General features: G+C 48.8%; 1 protein-coding gene across 10 annotated transcripts; it reads right to left on the reverse strand.

The window, feature by feature from the left end:
• Positions 1–642: 642 nt before the first annotated feature.
• LOC102098893 (von Willebrand factor A domain-containing protein 5A) lies at positions 643–22,010 on the reverse strand. 10 transcript variants are annotated; one of them, XM_021291226.2, is made up of 21 exons: positions 21,834–22,010; positions 18,429–18,497; positions 16,889–17,136; positions 16,556–16,778; positions 16,043–16,185; positions 15,799–15,913; positions 15,494–15,621; positions 15,258–15,346; positions 14,733–14,877; positions 14,270–14,352; positions 13,671–13,785; positions 13,346–13,510; positions 12,954–13,057; positions 12,517–12,698; positions 12,152–12,355; positions 11,445–11,668; positions 11,023–11,146; positions 3,284–3,437; positions 2,010–2,151; positions 1,633–1,893; positions 643–1,082 (listed from the first exon to the last, which is right to left on the reverse strand). In XM_021291226.2, the coding sequence occupies exons 2-21, from the start codon at positions 18,469–18,471 to the stop codon at positions 903–905; spliced, it is 3,072 nt and encodes a 1,023-aa protein (XP_021146901.2). In that variant the 5' UTR covers positions 18,472–18,497; positions 21,834–22,010; the 3' UTR covers positions 643–902. The 10 variants fall into 10 exon arrangements, with proteins under 10 accessions (XP_021146901.2, XP_064896042.1, XP_064896040.1 ...); XM_065039970.1 differs by having other exon boundaries at positions 15,258–15,388; XM_065039968.1 differs by having other exon boundaries at positions 15,799–16,185.
• Between the last annotated feature and the right edge of the window lie 1,538 nt (positions 22,011–23,548).

A 23,548-nucleotide genomic window follows, 5' to 3' on the forward strand; every position in this document is an offset into this window, starting at 1 on the left:
CACAAGATTCAGTGCCTGTATAGAAGAAATATCTTAATGGAAACACCTTTCTGAGTTTCAAAGATGGCTTAAATAGAAGTGTTTTAGGGTATCAGAGTCATTGTCATGGTTTGGATGATACAAGACAAGATGCATCATATGGTTCCTGGAGCAGCACCTGGAAACAAAATGGAATAGCCTGGGACATCTAAAAGGGCCCTGAATTCCCAGGAAACATGATTGCCTCAATATACTTCTTGAGTAATAAAGAGAAGTAAGCACGTTCAAGGCATTTGTCATCTGAAAGATGGTCTCCCTAACATGGAGGGATTCATAGCGTAAAATTGCCAACAGGATCTCAGAATATCCCCTGTAATATCAAAGGCAGCTTAGAGCACTTGTCTAGAATTGGTGAAGTCAATTCCTCTCACCTTTCTGTTCAGTAATTTTCAGTGGACATTTGTCCCTCAGATTTGCTAGTCCCGCTTTGTATCCTTTGGAGTTTTGCCATTAACAGCAACTAAGGGAAATAACACAGCATAGCTTTCTTTTGTTTGGTATCGTGTACGTTAAAGATTACAAATCCTGCTGGTATCAGCTCACTACCACATTGCATTAATTCTCCTCATTCTCACTCTCAGACTTTCCACCCTGTTCCCAAGAAGGCTGCACACAGCAAGTTTGAACATGCTTTTATTGGTGGTCAGAAAGCAGAGCAGGAGGTGGCACTGTTGCGCAGCAGTGGGAGGAAGGGAATAATGTGAATCTGTGTGTACTTGGGACTTGGAATTTTACCTTAGCATGGAGAACCACCTTGGCACAGAAGCCTGTGCCTGTGCCGTGAGAGCATTGCTGACCCCATCTGAGCTGCCCGTGGAAGCCTCTAAGCATCAGCATGTTGTGGAAACGGGGCACTGAGCATTTTAGTAAGAGGAGGGAGAGTCAGGTAGGTCTTGGAGCGCAAACTTTCTCAGCTCTTTACGTATCCAGGGTTCAAAATAGGAGACTCTGGTAAATACTTTAGGGAAGATGCGATTTTTGTGTCCATAAGAAACAATGCCATGAGCCTTCCCATTGCAGACTAAAGGGCCACCAGAATCACCCTGTGGGGTAAAAGGAGTGATAAGGTCAGATATGTCAATGCATAGCTTCCCCTGCCCTAAGGAAGAAACTGCCCCTCTTGCCTCCCTCCTCTTTTGACCACCTCCCTCCATGCCCAGCTCCGCAGGGCTTGTAGCTGCCTTACTACTCCTCTAAGCCAATTTGTGAAGCAGTTCAGCTCTGGAGCAAAAACTGCCTTCACATCCCTGAAAAGAAGAATCTTGTGATACTTCAGACACATGGAAATATCGAAACCATCCCACTCTGTGTGGAGGATATCACAAAGATGAGAGGAGATCTGCAGCCTGCTGGGGCTGTGGCTGGGCTGGGTAGAATATGCCCAGGCATGTTAAAAGGCACACGATGCTGGTAACTGGGCAACTGCATCCTTGTTCAGGGAGCACATCAGCTTCAGACCTCCTGAGAGGAGCCGCAGCACATCATCCTGAAGAATCTCATTCAATTTTAATCCCCTTCATCTCCCACCTGAGAACCAACATGACTGTCTATTCCCAACCTCATGCCAAATTTGGAGACCAAAACAACACGTACACGGGAAGTTGATTTTTTGCCATCCTCATCGCCACAGCAGATCATAGACTCACGCAGATAGTTCTTTTTGAAAGACTTCTCACATATGTCCTCACTCTGCACCTTCAGGTCCACCTCCATCAGCACACTGGTCTTATCCCGTGTTGTTGATGTCCAGCCCCAGCCAGCCACTTTGCATCTAGTTCCTTGCTTAATATGCTCATTGTGCCTGGGCAAGGGGACACGATTCACTTGCTTAGTCAGCTTGGCCTTTGGCTTCAGCTGCCAAGCAGAGAGAACATGTGGTTAGAGCAGGCAAAGGAATGGGAGCAAGTTCATGGGGTTGGGAAAAATGAGCAGGGAGATCCCTCAGGTAGCACGTATGTGTGAGGGCATACCTTCAGCAGCATTATGTCGTTTGCAAGGGTATCTCCTGAATAGTTGGGGTGGATGACCCAGCGACCAATGTGGAACTTCTGCTGGCTCAGCTCTTCCTTCTTTATGTTGTGGGCTCCCAGAGTCACAGTGATATTCACTCCCCTGACAGGAAACACCAACATGTTCCATTTACACTGACTATAGCAACATGGCTTCCCCATGGCAGGTGGTTTGAGGGAGGTGATGGTGGGATATTCCTGCCCAGAAATTAGTTCTCAGAAAATTGCCCTCTGTAGCCTGGATTCCTTCCACATTGAATTGAGAGTCCCTTACTTCATGCTGACGTATGTCTGAGGTGTCCCATTCTGAAGACCAAAAGGGAATCAGGGAATGGGGGACACTAGCCTCTCTCCTCTCCAACAGTAGCTCTGACCCATGGTAGGAACCATGGACCAGAAGAGTGCTGCTGAGGAGTTCTGTCCCAGGCATGCACCCTGGCAGACAATTCCTGCAGCTCACAGGGCATGTGTAGCAGATGCACTTCCCTTCCCCTGACCCACCTTCTCTCCCCGCCCCTGCCCCCAAAAGCACCCGAAACTGCTAGACCAATAGACCACTATGATCATGCACACACCCAATGGTCAACAGACAAGGGCCTTGCCCAGTGAAATGCCTTGGTTGAGACAAGTTTCTGGACCACTACCACAAACAACCACAGCTCAAATTCAACTAGAATATAAATGGAGCCCTGCGGAGACCCCCATCAAGTTGGTGTCCCCAGAGCAGTGGGTGTGCAGTCAAAGACTCTCCTCCTTAGACTGGCCATCTAAGGAACATTACTTGAACACTGAGAGGACTTGCTGAACTGGTAGGCAATCTTCTGGGTACCCTTGAGAGTCCTCACTTTGTAAGAGTGGGAAGATGCACATTTTGAATCATCACTCTAGAGTCTGGGATCTAGTCCCTTGAGTCTGAACTGGCTGTATAGTAATTGAACTCCTAAGCAGTATCCCAACCTGTGTATTATAATGTTGGAGTGCTGAATAATTTTGGAAAACCCCTTTTATAGTTGGTTGTCTTCTAAACAGTTCTGGTTAGAATAAATCAGTTTGGAGCTTATCACCTGCCTAAATTGATATTAGAGTTGTCTCCATGACAGGATGGCTGGACTCACAGAAAGCCCTGCTGTGCCTGAAGAGACATAGAGTACTCCTTCACCCCAGACCAGGACTGTGATTCTCCATGACTGTGTGAGACTTGAAAAAATCCCCCATACAAGAAAGACAACCCTTACGTTTTACCAGCCACACAGTGAGCTGCTGAGAGCACTGCATACGGGTGAATCAGGAATCCTCCACAGTTAGATGTACCTGACCGACTTCCAATTGATACATAAGCCATGTAGCGCCTGGAGTGGGGCCGAGCTTCCTGCCCGCCAATGATCCTTCCTGGAAGAGAGATGGGGAGCATTAGTATCACATGTGCCACTGTTTCCCATCAAGTTTGGAGAAGCATGAGTAGAAAGGGTCATCCTCTGGCATCATATGCCGATGATGCCAATAACTCTTCTTCCATGGGCTTTCCAAAGTATTGCCTGCATACAATGGAGAGAAAAACAAGCAGTGCTTCCAGGGGATGACTGACCGCACCTGACTAGGGATGTCTAAAATGCCATCAAAGGGCACAGTTCTAGTACCTGTAATGCACAATTGGTTTCAGGCACAGCCTGAGCTGAGAGATAGAACTAGAGCAGGAGAGTAGAAATATGAGAAAAGTCAAGGCAAGTACCAGACAGAATTCCAACTTAGTGCCCATTTCTGCCCTTGCATGTCTTCCTCTTAATCCTGTCTCTCTGTACTCACCAGCCTCAGCCCATGAGACAAGGAGAAAAGCACTTGTGAGCAGAAGAAATAGCATCTTCTCCTACTATCTTGAAGAGCCAAAACAGTTGCTATGGCCAGGCAGGAGACAGGTACAGAATGGCAATCTACATATATGAAGTTTGGAGCGGAAACAGGAAACCTCAGCCTGCTATTGGCTTGTGTCATTTACTGTTTCTGCTCTTCAAAACCCCAAAACTGTGGTTTGGTGAGGGGTTCATGTTACAGTCTCTCATTTTTGACACCATGTCCTCCAAAAATTGGAGAGAACTGCTCTTGTTCAGAGTACCCAGGGCACACAGTACCCCAGCAGCAGCGAGAGTAGTGGGATATCTCCAGTCGAGTGTATATCTCATTGGAGAGCCTTGGTGAGAGCCTCCTTGGATCCTAGATGTGGGTTGGTTTTAGTTTTTTTCTTTTTTTCCCCATCACCTGATAGGAACAGTGAGAGCTGGACAGGGCGAGACACAGGTACCAGTTCTTATCAGAGGGGCTGAGTGCCATCAGAGGTGCCCTTGGGATATCAAAAATCACCTGTCAGAATACCTAAGGCACAGGACCTAGTGAAGACACACAACCTTAAGAACTAATGTTCTTGTCACTAGTGAAAGATGTGTTGGTTTTACATTGGAGTTTACTGACGACACCAGGTGATAGAATCATGCAGGTGAGCAGGGACCACAGGAGGTCATTTAGCCCGACCTGGTGCTCAAAGCAGTGTCAGCTATGAGGTCAAAATTGCTGTGTGCTTTATTCAGTGAGGTCTTGAAAACACTCATATATCTGGCAACTTCCTGAGTGAAAGGGAGTCAGTAGCCAAGAGACAACAAGGAAGGCAGAAGAACTGGCTTTGTCACAAAGGTCCCAGAACCACAGTATTCAAGTGAGAAGAACAAGGAAAGCTTGGGGATAACAGCCAGGGTAAGGTGAGGGTCTAGATGACTAGACAAATCCATAGTGACAAAAAGTCTGATGCCAACCTGAGAAGTCAGTCTTTGCACCCAGGTCCAGACCAGCAGGTTACATGGCTGAGACACAGCTGGAGCTGGAGCTCAGGTGAGGACCAGAGTCAGAATCTCCTCTTCAAAGCAGCTCCCATGAGAAGGGGAGAAGCCCTGGCTGAGGCCTCTCTGAAGTCCTCCCTGAGAGCACTGGCTCCAGTGTTACTTGAAGGAAGGGACATCACCCTCAGTTGCCCTGGCTCTAATTTGGCTGCGGGCATGGCCAGTCACATCTCCAGGATGGGATATGTGCTTAAGGTTTCACCCCTAATGCCTGTGAGTGGGGGAGCAGTGAGTAGCTTTGGCAGAGGTTGGAGGTGAAAGACTGAGAAGACAAAGATCTTTGCGGGATTCCAGCTCCTGCTGCCCTTGGACAAGTTCCCATCCTGGCTTTTCACATTCCTTATTACACACTCCTGCAGCACAGTGCCTTTTAATATTGAAATCTTCTGAGTTTCTTCACACTTCTAAATTGTCCAGGCCTCTTCCTTTCTGAGGACTGCAAAGGGTCTGGTTCCCTGCTCGGGCAGGGGATGTGCGTCCAGTTGTGCCCACAAGTCCCTCACCAAAACACTGAATTCAAACTTCAAAGTCACTGCGGTGATACCTTAATTGAAGAAAATAACAGGAAATGGAAAATTAGGCCACATGTTTGGCTCTCATTCCTTTTAAAATGCAGGAGCTTGGCCAGGTGGCGTCTCAGGTTTCCATGCATTAGGAAGCAGTGTTACCTGTTAGGACTGAGGACAGGTGGAGGAGAGAGAAGGTCCTTCCAGTCTGCTTCTGTGCTGGGCTTTGGGCTTTGTGCAAGAAGCAAGAGCCACTGTCTTTCAACAGCAGCCCAACTGCTGACTAAGCTGAGAAGCCAGCTCTGACCTGTAGTTTATTTCACATGACCTTGTCTTTGATTTTGGCCTCTTGCAGGCTGGGGAATTGTACTGCCTGCAGGCTGAAGGGTCTTATTATGGGATGCCAACAGCAGCATTTTGGGATTGTACAAAAAATACTATGGAATTTTTAAAGTGACAGTTAAAGGTGGAGAAAGGGAAGGGCCAAGGTGGCCTGAGGAGAAATGTGTGTGGGATGGGGGGATGACAGGAAAAGGCTGCTTGTGGGTGCACTTGTCTGGCCCTGTGCTTTGCATGATGACCACAGTCTTGTGTTCTCATGAAACTCCACCTTTCTAATGAATTTGAGAATGACTTCTCTAAGCCCCAAGCCCACGCAAAGAGCAGGAACCGTGCTTCTGTAGCAGCACTGTGGGAACTGACAGACCACATCTACGTGCTGCACGAGACTCCCTCCCCTGCATTAGACTGCGAGGCTCATTTAGACAGACACCCTCCCTACCTCAAACACGTTTACTTATCCTGGAAGCATGTCAGCTTCTTCCTTTCAGCATTTACAGTGATTTCCGCAGCTTTTCGCACTCCATCGGTGTTTGTGAGAGATCAAACACTAAGTCAATTTTAAAATCTTTGTGTTTTCTGCCTTGGTGTGAAACAAAGGAGGCACAAATTGAATGCGAAACCCAAAGTGCAATCATTCTTACAGGCACGAGTGGAAGGGCATAACTGATTCCATCTCAAGAACCAAAAGAAGGTCAAAAGGATACAAAAGACATGGAAGGGCTGGATCAACCTGCAGAGGGCAGAAAGAACTCCTTTACCTTAATATTGGACCTGTGTCACTTTTCTTACCATCTATGGCTCCTTGCAAGAGAGACACAAGACTTGTTTGATAACTTCATTTCCTGATGAAAAGTTGCAAAACCTGAGAACTCCTCCACCAGACACAACTTAGAATGAGAATAGAAATACCTGTATTATCTTTACCATAAAGCCTAACCTTGTCAGCTGGGCGTGGGTCTTTCACAGGAAGCTGCTTGCTGTGCCAGTGCCCATTTAACCTCTCCCAGAAGACTGGTTAAAGGTTGGTTAAAGAGCAAGGACCGTGAACCACTGAGCCCATGTGGCTGGTGTGCCAGGAACTGGAGAGCCCAGTCAGCCTGCCTGAGTACGGTAAGAGACTTGTAAACCAGGCAGTGAAGTGGCCACAAGTTTGCGCTGGGTACCAGATGTACCTCAGGGTTCAAGAGCTGGCTACGCAGTCACCAACCACATGAAGTTCAACAAGGGCAAGTGCCAGATTTTGCACCTGGGACACGGCAACACTGGCTGTACAGACAGACTGAGGACTGAGATGCCGGAGAGCAGCTCTGCAGAGAGGGATCTGGTTGACAGCAAGATGAACATGAGCCACCAGTGTCCCTGGAGCCAAGAGGGACCCGTGTCCTGGTGCATCCAGCACAGCACGGCCAGCCGGGCAGGGAGGGGATTGTGCCGCTCTGCTCTGCGCTGGGGCGGCCTCACCTGCAGCATTCACTGTGTGCAGGGCTGGGGACACAGGAGAAAAGCAGATAAAGCTGCTGGAGAGCGTCCAGAGGAGGCCACAAAGTTGGTGGAGGGTCCAGAGAGGGAGTTGTGTAAGTAGCAGCTAAACTCACTTGGTTTGTTCAACCTGGAGATGAGGAGGCTGAGGGGAGACCTCATTGTGGTCTACAGCTTCCTCACAAGGTGGGAGGAAGGGTAAGCACCAGTCTCTTTAGTGACTAATGACAGAACCCAGAGAATGTCAGGAAGATGTGCTGGGTAGGGTCAGTTGGACATGAGGAAAAGGTTCTTGACCCTGAGGTGCTGGACACTGAACAGGCTCCCCAGGGAGGTGTCACGGCCCCAACCTGACAGTGTTCAAGAAGAGACTGGACAACGTCCTCAGACACACGGTGTGAACTGTGGGGTGTCCTGTGCAGGGACTGCAGCTGGACTCAAGATACTTGTGGGTCCCTTCCAGCTCAGGACTTTCTATGACTCTATGATACTGGAGGGACCGTCAGGACACCATGAACTCTGGACATCACTTGTGTGTGTGTGTGTGTGTGTCTGCGTGTGTGAGGCAAGTGGACACAAGCAGAGCCAAGGATCAGCTTCTGGGTAGGCTGAGTGTCTAAGGCTGATTACTGGGGGGATACATCACACATACATGTCTGTGTACGCTTGTGTGTGCAAGCTGGTCTGTGTCCAAGCAGCTGGAGCAGGGTTGGGAACTGTGAGAGATGGTGGCTCTCAGCATATGGTTTAAGTGTGTGTGGTTCTTAACACAAGGAAGGCTGAGATATTGTGAATTATTTGTCTCAAAGCTTGCTTGCTAAAATAATATGCTTAAGGCTGCCTGTTACAGAAAAATGCTTGCTCACACTGCTTGCTTCATTTGGCCTGCTGTAAAGGCCTAAATACAGTGACTTAAAGTGCAAAATGCGTGATCACTGTGAATTGCTAAAACGCAAAGAATGCTTGAAGCTTAGGTAAGCTCAAGTGAAGCTCCAGCGATATCCGCCACCAACATCTGCGACCAGGCCTGCAGTGTGCTCAGGCAACACCTGCCACCAACTGCCATAAAATGACCAGGTTATGACTTGCAAGTGTGGCCATCCACCACCAGGACCAAAACCTGTCACCTGGGACCGGTGGACCTGACACCCAAGTGCTGCCAACACCTCCTGGGACCTGGATCCTGCTACCAGAACCTGGACTCTGATACTGGCACGACCCGAGACCTGCAAAGTGCCAGAGTTACTGGGACCTGAGACCTGCAAACTGCCAGCGCTGCAGAGGCCTGAGACCTGAGAGCTGCCCCACAGGAGACCTTTGGATCCCTGGGGGTGACTATCTCTTGCTTATCTCTTGCTTATCTTCTCACGTGCTTGCTTAACTTTTCTCCTAATTTCTCCCCCTTTATCTCTGTTGTTCTAGCTTTAGGTGTGAAAGTGAAATAGATTTACTCTGTCGTTAGGCATACAAATAAAATAAGATTGTTTAGCGATATCTGACCTCATTTGTGTCTTAATCTCACTCTTGGAATAATTTCTGAACTTTTCTGAGTCCAGCACTGGACCAGGACCCCACATAGGACATCGGAGATTTGCCTGCATGGTGCCAGCAACTGGGAGACTTGGGATCCGGGGCAGCATGCTGGGTCAACTGAGTGTCTAGGGTCAAGTGTATTAGTGTTGCTGGGGGACCCCTGTGCCTAGGTGTAGGTGCTGGTGTGCAGGAACTGGCACTGACCTTACAATGCCTCTGCCTGGTCCCAGCATCGGGGGAGAATTCACCTGGGCATATGACCAGAGTATACTTGCAATAATGCCCCAGGCCCCACTGAGGTTAAGAACATCACTGGTCTGTCAGTCAGTCAGTCTGAGACACTGGTTTACACATATTGAGCTGTGTGTGTTTGCCAGTACTTCATCTGGGCATGTTGAACTGGCATTGTCCTTAAAAATAAAGTTCTTCTTCCAAGTCTAAGCTCCTAATAATATTTTAGACACTTCCATCTGAGTTGTCCACCTACACCTGTGCTGCCTTCATAGGGAAAGACAGAGGAACTGTCTCTCAGTGGGAAATGATCTAGATCACAAGAATCACACTGAAAATAACATTTTTTTCATTTTTCATGGTAAATACTTATGAGAAAAAATAATTTTGGAGATGACATTAGAAGTCTATCTGTCTGATCAAGGCTGTGAATAACCTGATAGATATTTGAAGCTGGCCCAACCACGAGTAGAAGATGGACCTTCAGAGGTCTCCCATCCATGGTTTGAAGTGGTCATTCTGGTTTAAGTGCCCTGTATTCTCACGTTCTACACGTTGTCCAAGAGCAGAGAGCAACAGTATTGCAGAAAAGGCAGGCTTTAGAGTTTCTTCCAATTAAACATCTTGTTCATTTGTGGTTAAGCTCAAGATTGGTGGGGATGATTAGGGAGAGGAGGATTTTGTAGTGTTGGTGAGGTCAAAAGTTTATGGTAAGGTCTGTCTTTAGTCACAGATACGATCTGCATTGTTTCTAGCTACTGAAGTGAAATTTAGATGAGGGAACTGAGGAAGTTAGAGGTTCAGCTTTGTTTAGTGTTTGCTTCTTTGTCAGTACCCTTTAATCTGTGCTGCAAAAGGCAGCCTTTCAACCAGCAAAAGAAAAGGGCATGAAATCATACATGATCACCTTGTGTCTCTTTAGAACGGGTAATCTGACTTGGCTCATGGAGAGTACTTTTCTTGCCAAGCACCCTTGCTTTCCTAAATGTTAAAATCAAGTGTAAGGTTTCATTTAATCCACAGAATTTTAGTTGTTCTTTAATTAAATGCATCAACATAGATGCATGAGGACTATCTGGCAGGTGTTTGAGATATCTCAGACCAGCTGAAATGCCACAGGACACCTACAGTAGGCCCTACAGCCATACAGTGCAATCCACCTCTTCGTTTGATGTGCCCTTTGTGTTTGTTTTGTTCTGTTTTGTTTTGCTTTGGTTTTAAAAAGTCCTCTAGCTTCTGAGGAGGATGAGTGAAGAAATGCCTACAAAATCAAATAACATTGGTCTTTCATTTCATTATAAAACAGAAAGACAGCTACATGGTATGTTGGGAGATAGATAGATAGTTTCATGAAAAGGTGTTTTTCTGTAGTATCCGAACAGGATTTTTCTCCCTGAGATCTGATATTTTAAGCACATGACTTTTTGGTAAACTTCAGAGAAAAGCAAAATGTGGAAAAATGAAGCAAAGTTTAGAATATGTATTTAGGATTATTTTTCAAAACCCAGTGGAAACTTTTATATTATGGTAGAGAGCAAATGTGTGAAAAAGTCAGCTGCAGTGGGTTGACCCCAGACAACATGTAAGCACCCACCCGGCCACTCATTCAGTCCCAGAAGAGCATGATGTTGATGGTATGGAATGGGTATCAAATATCCCTTTGAGTCAGTTTGGATCAGCTGTCCTGGATGTGTTCCCACCCAACTTCTTGCCTACCCCCAGTTCTGGGGTATGTTCAAATCCTGAAGACACTGGGCTCCACAAAGCAGCCTAACAGGGAATTTGCTGCCTTCAGACATTCATCCAGCTGGACCTCTGCAAGCATAGAGAAAAAGTAGAGGGGGACCACAACCCATTAAGGGAAGGTAGCATGTATTGACAGTCTCATAGACTGCTGTACAGGAGCCCTAGGAGAGAGGGACATGGGTCAGTGGGTGTCAGCTGTGGATTTGGTGGGAAAGGTCCTAAGCGTGACTCCTCCCAGCAAAATCTTCTTACCTTCTTGGTCCTGCAGCCACCTACAAGCTTTGGCCCGCAGAAGGTCTGACCAAGATACCTTCCATTTGTACTGGTGCAACCAGACTAAGGCCAAAACTGTGGCCCAGGCAGTTGGTTGCACAACCTGTGGGAGAAAACATAACAATCAGGGGGAAGAAATAAAAAGAAAGATCAGACCTAAACCAACATGCGGAAAAAGACTTTCACACATACACAGATAATCTCTAAGCTTCTGAAACCCTCAAAATTGGAATGTTGCCAGATATCTCTGCTGATTCCACCCCACACCCTCCCCATCCCACTTCCACAAGCAGAGAGGCTCTATACCCGACTGCTTTGATCTCTTCAGCTCAGACTGGAAACCTGGAGCAGAGGAAGGTTCAGCTCATGACAGTACCAGACTCCTGCCCCTCATCATTTACCTCACTGGGCCTTTGTCCCTCAACATCAGCTTTGCTGAGCCCCAAGGCAGAGGCCAGGGCTGCAGTTGGAGCCCAGGACCCATTTGCTTTCTGAAGTGCCACCACTACCCTGAGCCCAGAAAAGTCACACAGCCTTGTTGACAGTGGTGAAATTGTCCAGTTCCAACTCATGTTGAATGCCGGTGGTTCTTCCATCGTGTCGTCTTCAGGAGAAGGCTCCCACTCTGAAAGACAGAAACATACACACAGCTCATATCATACAATCTTGGAATGGTTTGGGTTGGAAAGGACCTTCAAGATCATCTAGTCTCAACTCCCCTGCCCTGGACAAGCAGCTGTGTAGGAAAGAAAGCCTGGAAACTGCAGTGCAAACAGCTATGTCTCTGTTAGCTTGACTCTCTTTTGCTGAACTGCATGAGGTTAAAGCTACACATTCATGCAGCTGTTTTGACACAAAGCTTAGTGTTTGGGTATAGCGTTAAGGAAAGTTGGAGACAAGGATAAGGTTACTTCGGGCAAGTATTAATGCATTTGATTCTTAGTCTCCAGCGCAGAGTTGAGGTGTAGGAGTTTTCTTTGTCTTTCACTTCGCCCAACCCCAGCACAATGAAAATCAGGAGGCCTGGTGAGAAGATAAATTCTGAAAGGAGAATTCAACCCTAGTCCAAAACATTTTGAGAATGCCCAGTTGACAAGTTTCTCCCTACCTTTACAGGATGCTGAAAACTGGGTGAGTGCCTCAGTGTCACGGGCTTTGCGATCAAGTGTCTCAAGGCAGGACTGACACTTCTGGACCATCCAAAACTTGGTGGACTTGAACCACCCAGGCCTGAAGCCACGCAACCAGAGCAGCTGGCAGGGAACCAGGTTGCAAGAAAGAGAGGACATGGAGGAGCCTGGAGGCAAAGAATCTGACAAAGGCAGGGAGATGGGGGTTAGACTCATGGGTATTAGAGATAAGCAAAAGGATGGTCAGGTCCACAGGATAGAAGGCTGCAGTTGGTGAGGAGGCATCAGACCAACCAGCCCTGCTTTCCTCTCCCAGTCCTGTCCCCACCGTTTCTGGCCTTACCATGGTGCCAGGCATCCCTCTGTTTCATGCGTACTGCCACAACGGATGTGAAGGGGGACAGGACCCCCAGGCTGAGACTGGACTTCACTGTGCTGTGACGAACGTCCTTCTCTGCCCTGCTTGTCCCCTCCCAGGCCAGTTTCCACAGCAGGTGCTTCATGGCCATGCGATGGACAGGCAGCCTGCAGGGGCAGAGAGTCCGTGGTTCCACCTTGGAGAGAAGGAAGTCCAGTAATGTCCAGTAATGTCCAGTAATGGACACCCAGGTCCTCCTCCAAGGTCCAGACAGCGGGGCAACAGGGAAAAGACCTGGATGCCCAGAATCTCTTCCCTCTTCAGGCTACAGTGGGAAGGATGCAAGCAAAGGACACTTGCTGTCCCTCCTCCAGAGGGACCAATGCCACTCTGCTCTGTGGACAAGTGTGTTACCCTCTTACCTGCTGTCTGATGATGGGGACAGTGAGAACCTGAGTGTGTATTCAAAGGACTGGTGGCCCACATAGTACTGAAGGGTAACAGCTCCCTCATCCACCTCAGGATCCTAGTAATGCAGGCGAAAGTGTGACAGAAATGTTCATCTGCAAGGCACAGGCAGCCTGGCTACCTAGGTTCCCTCCCTGCTCTACTAAGATAGTAAATGTTCGTGGTTGGAGCAAAAGCACTGGTGTCTCTGGGAGAAGGAAGAGGGACCACAGAACCCTGATCATGGTGTCTCTCAGGTCTAGTGGAGGTGAAGCATTCTCAGTGCTGGGAAGGTGAAATAGGGAGTGGGTCCTTTACCTTCCAGAAAGCCATGCCCCAGTGTATATGGCTCCTGGATCATTCTCACCTGTGCTTGCCCATGGATCTGGGCATAGATGGAGCTCTGGTGTCCTTGGAAGATCATTTCAGGAGCTTTTCTGATCATCGACACCTCCAGGCCAGGTGGAAGGTCCCAATGTAGTGAGATCCCACTTGCGAGAGGCTGCAGAGCCTGCTGCAGACATTTCACTGCCTGGTGAGGGGAAGCAGAGAGTACAGAGCACTTGCATTCCCTCACAGTGCTGTGCAGTGGGGAAATCAGAGGGAGTCAGTTGGAGTGGATGGTGGTATTTGGATCACCTTGCATGTCTAGGAGACCTGTGGGGGTATTGGACAGAGTGGAGGGTCATTACCTCAGATGTCATATCCATCCTAGAGTGGATGCACACACATTCACCTTTGGTCTCCAGGGCCATGGCCTGGGAAAGGTTGAAGCTGTCACAGCTGTTAGTAGGAAAACAGAAACACCTGTGCAGGAAAGGAGGGGGAGATTAGAGAGGGGGCAAAGATGAGAGGCCTGAAAGACAAGAGCAGTACAAAGAACAAATTCTGGAGAGGTAAGAATGCTTCTAATTATAAGAGTGCGACTGAATCTGGGTTTTTGCATTCACTCTGGGGTGAGAGATGTTGCCTGCTGGACAGAGAGATCCTGAGAATGGGTTTTGGGCCCATAGAGCACCTTGAGGTATTACAGGGTGAGGAGGAAGAGGAAAAATGCTGAGAGGAGCAAGGAAAGATTGAGAGAGGAGCCCCGCTAGATGAAGAGTACAGACAGGTTTAGTGAGGTAAGGAAAGCGTGTGTGGGGGTTTGTTGCTGAAGTTCTGATGAGGTAAAGAGAAGATCTGGGGCTAACTAGGATCTGAGAGAATGTTTGAAGGACTTTGACAGTCAGTGGGAGAGGAATGTTGTGAATTAGCATGTTAGGGGACAGGAACAGGGCTCCCCAGTTACCGGTGGTGGTCCCGGTAGCGGTAGACCTCAGCCATGACAGCTTCCTCTTCATTGGAGACCTTCCTTTGGATGAAGATGAAAAGCTGAGGAAGAGAGGAGGAGAAACAAAGATTGCCAGGGCTGCACACCCCCATGGAGGACAGACACCCTCCTGAAATGCAGGAAGCCTTCCTAGTCTGTGCCCTTACCCTCTCGCACCCTCTGGCCCTGAAACAGGAAAAGAGATAGTATGTCTCCTGTCATTAACACCAGGACACCTCTAAGCACAAAGGGGCACCCCACCTTTCCCAAGTGCAGGCAAGTCTCACAGAAAGCCTACCATGCTGCCCAGCCCGAAAACTTTGTCACTTTCTGACACAAAGTTGTCACCCCACATGCCAACTCTTACTCTGAGCCCTGAAGTCTACCTTTACCCCACTGCTTACACCCATTCTCCTCCCCATATCCCTTTGGCCCCTGATACCTGGCGGGGATGCCCATGAAGGAGAGGAGTGCTGTAGATAAACCTTAGAAGGCCCAACAGGTCACAGCCTCCCAGATCAGGGCAGATGGAGGAGATGCTCCCCACTGCATTGTCCATGCTTTCCTGTGTGTATTCCACACTTTGCCTGTCGGAGGGTACCCAGTAAGAAGTAAGAAAGAAGTAAGAAAGAAGTAATAAAGAATTAAAAAGGAATGAAGAAAGAAGTAAGAAAGAAGAGAGAACGAAGTAAGAAAGAAGTAAGAAAGAAGTAAGAAAGAAGTAAGAAAGAAAGTAGAAAGAGTGGGGAGAACCTGGCCCACGGCTGCCCTCGTATGGCTACTCACTGCAAAAGCCGTACCTCACTAAGAGTGCTACGGAAACACTCCAAAAAGAAGACTTAACCTCTCACTGCCCCCCAGCAGATCCTGCCCCATAACTGCCCTCCAGCAGGATCTTGTCCTATAGTTTCACTTAGAAAAGTTATACTCACCCCCTGGCCCTGCTCTGTCATCACCCCCAACTCACGGATAGAAGGCTTTGAAAGTGGCTCCGAAACTGTAGATGTTGAAGTAACAGCCCAGAGGCAAACTCTTGAGGAGGAAGAGCAGTGTATTCTGGGAACAGACGGAGGGATGGGCAGAGCTCAGATGGAGAAGCTGGGCAGAACACATGCCTACATGAAGCAGTTTGCCACTATCCTCACCAGTTGGGCATGACCCATGTGGAAAATTCCACCCCCTGAAGACCTCCTCTGGTGGTACCTGTGCATCCTGGAAGAGGCTGCGGTCCATAAGAAAGAGGAATTCCCCAAACTGGCCTGGATTGGGCACCGTGTCTGGAATGTTGGGCATCAATGTCACCATCACCACCGTGTTTCCCAGCAGAGACCCTGGAATGTGTAGGGGAAAACAAGGAGGAATTTTAGGTTGGAACCCCCTTACCCATCACTTTGCTTTTGTCCCCCACATTGCTTTCAGCTCTGACCTAATGCCTGAAAAGGCCATGAGATGCCCCCAGTCTCCCTGACACCCTCTCCCTCATGTCCCCTTCCATCCCCCTCACTCACCAGGTGAAGCTTTGGGATCTCTCCTCTCCACCACAGCACTGAGACTAGGAGACCCTCTGTAATACACCAGCAAGTTCAGATCATCCTGCATCCAGGGTGGCAGTTTCAAGGAGACCTGAGGACAAGCAGAGACAAGTAGGGTGGAAATAACCATATAAAAGGATTGAGGAGTCCTAAGGAGCATCAGCAGGCTGCAGACCCTTCTCTCCCTGTTTGTGACTCCAGCATCTGGCAGGGCTGTTACCTCAGCAGATGTTTGATCTGGAGCTATGTATTGCAGAGGGGTGTGACTGCTGTTAACGGCTATATGGGACACACCATGGCCTGACCTCAGACAGATACCGAAATGTAGGCTTTTGGACGTCTCCTCCTCCAAAGAGATCCAGTCTGCAGCGAGAAAGAGATGTAAGAAGGTGAAAGAAGAGACTTTAGGGCAGCAGACAGCTGCGGTGGGGCACTGTCTGTCGTTGGTAGAGGGGAAATGTGTCATTTGAGATGCCCCTTACTGCAGTGCCTAGTGCGGTGGTTGTGGCGGCAAATCTATAGACTCACACTTTGTTTGTATAAGGATCTATGGGGAACTCTTGCTATGGGATATATGGGGAGACCTGGGTGTTTTCTGACCGTGAGGTGCAAGGGGGAATGTTCAGATTGTCTCACTGAGGCACATGTACAGAAATGGGTGTCCCTCTCCCCGAGACGGATGCTGGAGAACGATGTGTTCCTGCTTGTGCGGTGCATATGGGGGATCACTCACTAATGTATTTTCTTGAGGGGAACAGCTCACGTGGCCAGCAAAACTGGGCAGCTCCATCAGGCTGCAGTGTCAGCTCTTGGACATAGCACAGGCTGATGGTCACCTCCCTGTTAGGAGGAAGGGTCCCCAGGAAACAAGCGAACACGGGGCCCCAAAGATCTCCCTGGTCCTGCAGGTATGTCAAATTCTCCACGCCTGATGTGGCTTTGCACAGCTGCTGGGCCTGCCATAGAGGGAGAAACGTGTCACTGAGGTCTCCACAGGATTCCATTCTCTCACTTCCACCCATCATCCCAATCTGTGGACCAACCCATCCCACGGCAATCCCAGTACCTCCTCCTTCTCCAAGACCATTGCTTCAGTGCGAGTATCCCCCATGCTTGCGTAGAAGGTGTGTACAACAGTGTTAAAATTCAATGGAAAGATGAACATGGTCTCCTTAGAAACTTGCGACATATTGCGGAAAACCAGCTCAGACACCACATCGGCTACAAAGTCCTGGATGGATACGTTTACTGTGACAGTTTCCAGCTCCACTTCAGGACAGGAAGAAAAGAACCATATTCCTCTCTGAAATAAACCTGAGGAATATGAAACAGCTGTCAGGCTCCCAGTTTACCCATAGGAAACTTGAAATTTGATGTATCTGTTGTAGTGGGAAATAGTTGTGTGTGCAGAAGCTGGCAAACAGCAAATACAAGTCCCTGAGGCTCTCATCATGTTTCCCTTAGACCACAGCTCCTCACATTTCTAAGCCCCTTGCTCTTCAACAACCATGACAACTATGCCCTAAGATCACATAAAAGTGCCATGCTTCATCTAAGTTCAAGTCTACCATGGCATTGAGAGGAGTCCCCAGCACATAGCGTGAGACAGGCCCACAGTAGAGCTTCACGCAATTGGCAGGAGGTGGTCCCCAAACCTCCAAACCATATCTCAGAGACAGGAGCAGGTTCCACCACCTGCTTTGAGAGTAATGCTCCAAAGAGATGAGCTTGATTTTCATCATAAGAAGATACGCTACTCATTTTGGACTACTGCAAGGGAGGAGGAGGACCATACAAATGGCACTTAGTATGTCATCAAAGGTGGAACCACAGGAAGTCAATTCAGCTCCTTTTTGTTGTCAGCAGCGGAGATGTTTCTCACTGACCTCCCTTTCTCACCTGTCATACTTGCAGAGTATGCTTTATTTGAGGCCAACAATGTGTAGATCTGAATTTGGTTGAAAGATGGCTTTGATGACCTCCTTTCCTGGTATGACACCAGCCCATTGCAAGACAACCTTCTCCATACCTTTACCCTTGTTTTGAAATGAAAAGCATCTCATATTAGGGCAAGGTTTGGCATCAGTGGTGCATCAAACCTGAAGGTAAAATGCATTGGAGTAGTGTCTTAGTCAAGAATGGTGTAAGGTATAAGACTTTCATAGGGGTTGGTGTAATGTCTTGAAAGGGGATGGTGTACAGAAGATGACACAGTTCACCTGGAGAGGATGATGCAGCTCACCAATCAAGTGTTATACCTAGCTATCACAAAACAATTCAGTAGGGGATGATTCAGCACCACAGTAGAGGTGATGCAGTATCATAACCCTGAGGAGTGTTGCCCCCCATCACACAATAGCAGACATGTCTTCTGCATCATCCTTCCACTTTGTGAATGTGGGTGAGGTGAATCACACAATAACATCTTTTGCTATGCCAACCAGAAAAAGTGAAAGACTACTAAAAGCCATGCTCCTGAGTTCCCAGAATATGATGATATGTGCCTCCCTGTCAAGCAGCCAAGAAATAAGTTCCTTCCCACATTGCTCTCCTAGCTAAAATTTTTTCCACTGCTCACAGATGCCACCCGTCTGGCCCCAACTCACCCCTGCACATATACTGTTTGCTCAGGATGCCACTTTTCCTCATCTTGACTTGTTGGTTGAAGACAGATTCTGTATGGGAAAGAGCATAAGGTGAGCTATGAGGATCTTTTGAAGAAAGCCTGGGCACATCCATCTTCCCTTCCTCCAAGATATGTAGCTCCCACCCACATACATGGGCCAACATGACTCTGCTTCCTCACGTCCCAGCTCAGGATCCTTTTTTTCCCCTCTCTCACCAGTCTGGTAGCAGACTGGTTAGAGAGAGACCTGGGGTGGGAGTTGAAGGTATCAGAAGTGCCTATTGGTTCAGTGGGGTGGTGGTGCACCCCATTGATTAGAGCACAGGGAGGGTGGGAGCAATGAGGGGTCGCAGCTTGAGACATAAGGCACAGCATGAGCTTGAGCCCCAGCAGCGAAACCAGTAACAATGTTGACAGAGGAAGAAATGAACAGAAGGGTGGACAAATAGAGCAGGTGAAGCACCATCTAGGAGGATGGGTGCAGGAATGCATGATCTGCGTGAGAGCGGTGCCGCTGGGTAGTTGGAGAGGACTGTATTCAGTGGCAGTAGGAGTGAATGGCAGATAGAAGTGACCATGTGGGGAGCTGGGGAAGGGAATGGATGAAAGAATTCATAGTTGGGATACAACAATGCACTTCCAGGGAAGTGGAGGACAGGAGGGTGTTGGAGGAATTGATGACCAAGCACAGTTGTGTGCAATAAGAGGGAGAGTATGATTAAAAGTGCCCAGTTTGTGGCAGTTCTGTCAATTAGGTACCTGAAACTAGCAGAACTGTGTACAGGTAAGTGGTCTGAACTCTTCCAGTACTGAATAGAGCCTTAGCTCAGCTGTAAAAACATCAGACAGAGAAGGGACATTTGCAGTGAGGAGCCCTAGCACAGGTGAGCAGTCCTCACAAAGGTATTGTGTCTGGTTTGGAAATGACAGGACATCTAAAATGATACAAGACACCCAGATTTCAAAAAGTAAATCTCACCCCAAATTTAAATATTAATAAGAGGAAGAGCCTCTTCCTCTTAGTGCAAGAGTAGGATTCAGGTGAAGATTAACATGTATAAATGTAGGTATTTGAAATAGATACATTCAGGTTAACTTCTAAACCCCTGCAAGGAGGTTTCCCAGAGGGCACAGAAGGAGAGGGTGGGAATGGGACAAAGGAATGAAGAGCCAGGGGGATGTAAGGGGGGTAGAATGATGAAGGGAAGGAGGGATGTGCATTTTCTGCTGTAGTGATGCTGATGGAGGGACCATTGTACATCAAGGAGTTAGTGATCCACATAGCAGTTAATCTGAGGCAGCACAGGACTGTGCTGAGCTGCACATACAGCTTGGCCTTCAGGCCTGTGCTGGGCTGCACAAATTCCCTGGCGGCAGGACAGCCTCAGCCTGCTCGTTTTACCAGAGCTGGCTCTGGAACATGCACACTGTAATATTATGTGTGTTGATTGGAGGCTCGTTGGATGCTGCACAAGCCAGGTTACCAGCATCTGACATGGCATGTTATGGTTATCTGTGGTCATCTGCATGACATGGTTATCTGTGCTATTGTCATTTTCTCTAGGAAATAGGTTTCAAATGATACTTTGCAGAATCTGAGTGTCTTTCTTCCTGGGCTCGTAGTGAAGCTGCACCTACCTCCTGAGGCAAAACGTGGCGCAGTTGGTGGGTCCCAGCAAGAAATACTTTTCTAGAAAAAGGGTAACGGGGACAGACTGAGAGCCTGGCTGTCCCCGCCCCAGCCATGCACGGCAGTCGCAAGAAACTTGGCCCAGTTGTTTTTCTCATGAATTGGGAAAGTGAGGAGGAATTACCTAAACGTCCCAGCCCAGCCGAAACGCTGATGTGTGTCAAGCAACAAGGGGTAGGGCAAGGAAAAGCCAAGGAAACCTTTTGCTGTATTTGTTCCTAACGTGCTGGAGCGGACACGGGATGTTCGGAGCCGAAGCTGCGATCGCCCAGGAGCAGGGCAGGGAGGTCCCGGGCGGCAAACGGGGGCGGGGGGGCAAGGGCGGCCCGTCTCGAGCGCTCCTGAGACACGAACAGCTTGCGGGGGGAGAACGGGCCGGGGAGGCCTCGGGGACCCGGCGGGGCTGGGGCGGGTGGGCGGCAACCGCAGCGCTGCGGCCGCGGATGGAGCGGAGCCCCCGGCGCCGGTCCCCCGCCCGCCCCGGCCGCTGGGAAGAGGCGCTTCCTAACCGCGGTTCCACCCCCGCAGGGGCGGCCCCGCTCCAGCGCGGCTCACCCGGGAGGCTGCGGGGAAACGACAGAGGGAGCTAACGCTTAAAGGGTTAAACACATAGAAGTGCCCCGCTTAAAGCTTTGAAACCTATTGTGTGAGGAACAGGATTTTGCTGAAGGGAGCAGACTGTGCAAAGATAAGAAGCCCAACAGCATCCTTGGGTGGATGAGATAACAAGGACAGCTGTGGAGGAGCCGTCAGCTCTGAGCCTGCTGGGTGGGATTTCCAAGGGAGCGGCTCTCGGGAACCTCCGTTTTTTCCCAGGTGAAGAAACATCTCCCGCTCCCCTGACAGCCCGGAATTAACAACAGTCTTTTATTCTATGCCAGCGCTGCTCCAGGCAGACTATCTGAGTTAACGACCCCATTTTGTTAACATAGCTACATCTCAAACGACTCCACATGAATCAACGTAACTTTTTCATGTAAATCTGGGGTTTGCACAGAGCGAAAGGAGAGAGTGAGAAAAGTCAAAGAAAAAAAGAAAGGAAGCAAAGTCAGCAGGTCCAAACCCAACACTGGATCTTGGACTTCACTCACCACCAAATGTAAGGGCAGGAATAATTCTCCTTACTGTACTCAGCCGAAAAAGCTCTCTCTGGCGCTCTCAGGGACTTTTGTCTTTAGTCAACCATCCTTGCTGTCTGTTTGTTTAAACTACTTGGATAATTCTCCAGATTCTGGAGGACCCCTTCATCAGGAGAACGCCTGGGGAGACAGCTCCTTTTGATGAAACTGAGAGTGGCTAAATTGATAAAAGGCTAAAAATATGATTCTTTGCTCCTAGTAGAAATCCTGGTTTGCCAGCAACTGCTTTTAAGAGTCCCCATAGCAAAATTCATATGCTTGCACATCCATGTTCCTGTATTTTACTTTCTCTCGGGTAAGAGACCAAATTTACAAATATCATGATCACCTCATTGTGAATTTGGACCTTAGCCTGCTATCCTCAACCTTAGAGATCCCAAATGTGCAGGTACCATTTGAACTAAGTGGCCTGGCAGGATGGGGCAGCAAACACAGTCACACAGAAGCCTCAAGCCTTTGCCAGGATGTGGTGAATGCAGACAGACAAATCCACATATGCACATAGATCTGCAATCTTTTGACTAGGAAGGAAGGAAACACAGATGAGCACACTCACCGTGGAGCAGCAGCCTGCAGCAGGAGCAACGAGGAGAGAGACACAGGAACAGGGACTGAGACCTGCCAGCTGCAGCATGAAATAGTGTTCACAGAGGTGCTCGGAGAAGGAGACCTGGTCTTTGCAGGAAGCGGCAGGGATGGATAGGAGCTGCAATCAATGCTGCAGTGCCACCTGGGTGCATTCTGGGAAGGGGAACGCAGCCAAATGTGCACTCTGATGTGTTTGAATGGGAACCAGGCATCCTGCCAGTCCTGCCGGCTGGGATGAGCTGTGGGACTGGAGCTGCTGCTGACCCTCTCTGCTGGGATGGGTGGGAGGCACTGGCTGTAGGGTTCTGGGAGCTCTGGGAGGACTCTGGGCAGCTTTGAAAGGTAAATGGAGCCATGAGAAAAGCAGGAGCTATAGGGACCCTGCATAGAAGGTGTGTTTTGGGCCTGGACTGAGGAGTCAGGCTGTGGGGAAGGGCACCAATAGAGACCAGTTGGTCCTGTCCTGGGGGCTCTGGGCTGGGGATATTGCCTGGGAAATGCATCTTGTGTGTGTCAGGCGTGTCCTAGGGTGCGAACACCAGCAGTGAAGTCTGTCATAGGGTGGGGAGGGGATGGGGAGGTGGTGGAGGAGGTGGGGGGAGAGGGGAAGGCTCCAGTGTTTCTCCATGGGAAGCACCCCCCACCAGAAGCAGCCACAGTACATTCACACAGGCACTTCAGCCTGGCTTCCTGACAGCGTCCCCTGACTTTGCCTTCTCCGGCAGGCCTCAAGTGGTTCAAGAGGATACAGGTAGCAAGTCAGTTTTGGACCAGTGAGGAGATTTTGGAAGAGATGGGCATCTTGAGTCCCATTCTAGAATTGCTGAGCTTGCTCAGGGTCATACACCAGCAGAGAAGTGAATGTCAAAGCTCCAAACCTGGAAGGGGTGCTGCTGTGGGTGACCTCTGGAAGCCTATATCCAAAGACAGGGTCCCATTTTCTTGAGGGACACTGAGACCTCCTTGTTCCCCAGCAGACAGACTATTTAGCTTGAGAGCCAGTGTCACAGAAGTGTGTTAGGTAACTTGTGCACAGTCTTGCCAGATGAACAGCCACAGGTTAGCCTAATGTCCATGTGCATGACTGTGAAGAAACAGACATGGTCAGATCCTGATTTATGTTTGGAACGGTGAAATTTTCTTTTCCTTACCTTGTGGCACTTCAGTAGGACAGGTTTTGTCAGTGTTGCTTTTCAGGAATTTTCTTCTCCAACACTGATTATTAAAAATGTGCCTTGAAAAACTCTCAGAACTCTTTTGAAGTGTTGCTGATATTTCTGCTGAATGCTGAGAGCTTAGTGATGTGCTTCCGCGCGGAGAGTGAGCTTGGTTAAAGCTCACAAAAGGGGGTTGCGACGAGGTCCTTTGAGCGCAGCATCCAGATCAGAGATGGACAGAGACGTGGACTCAATATGAGGTTGCAATCAAAGTCAATTTAGTAAACTACTGGCATGGTTTTTATATTCTCTACAGCAGGCTCAGGCGTAGCAACAGACATATGGTTGGTTAATACAAAGCAATCACGCATCCCACCCCCCAAGGTGATAAGTGATTCACAGTTGTCCATGCATTGTCCGGCGCTCTGGCGACATTCACTATCTTGTCACCTCAGCAGAGATAACATTTAACCAGCTCAGGTCGCTTCTTTGTTCCTCACTATCTATGAGCTTTGGTCTGCTGCTG

This window comes from Columba livia, chromosome 23 (assembly GCF_036013475.1).
Source record: "Columba livia isolate bColLiv1 breed racing homer chromosome 23, bColLiv1.pat.W.v2, whole genome shotgun sequence".
Taxonomy (NCBI): domain Eukaryota; kingdom Metazoa; phylum Chordata; class Aves; order Columbiformes; family Columbidae; genus Columba; species Columba livia.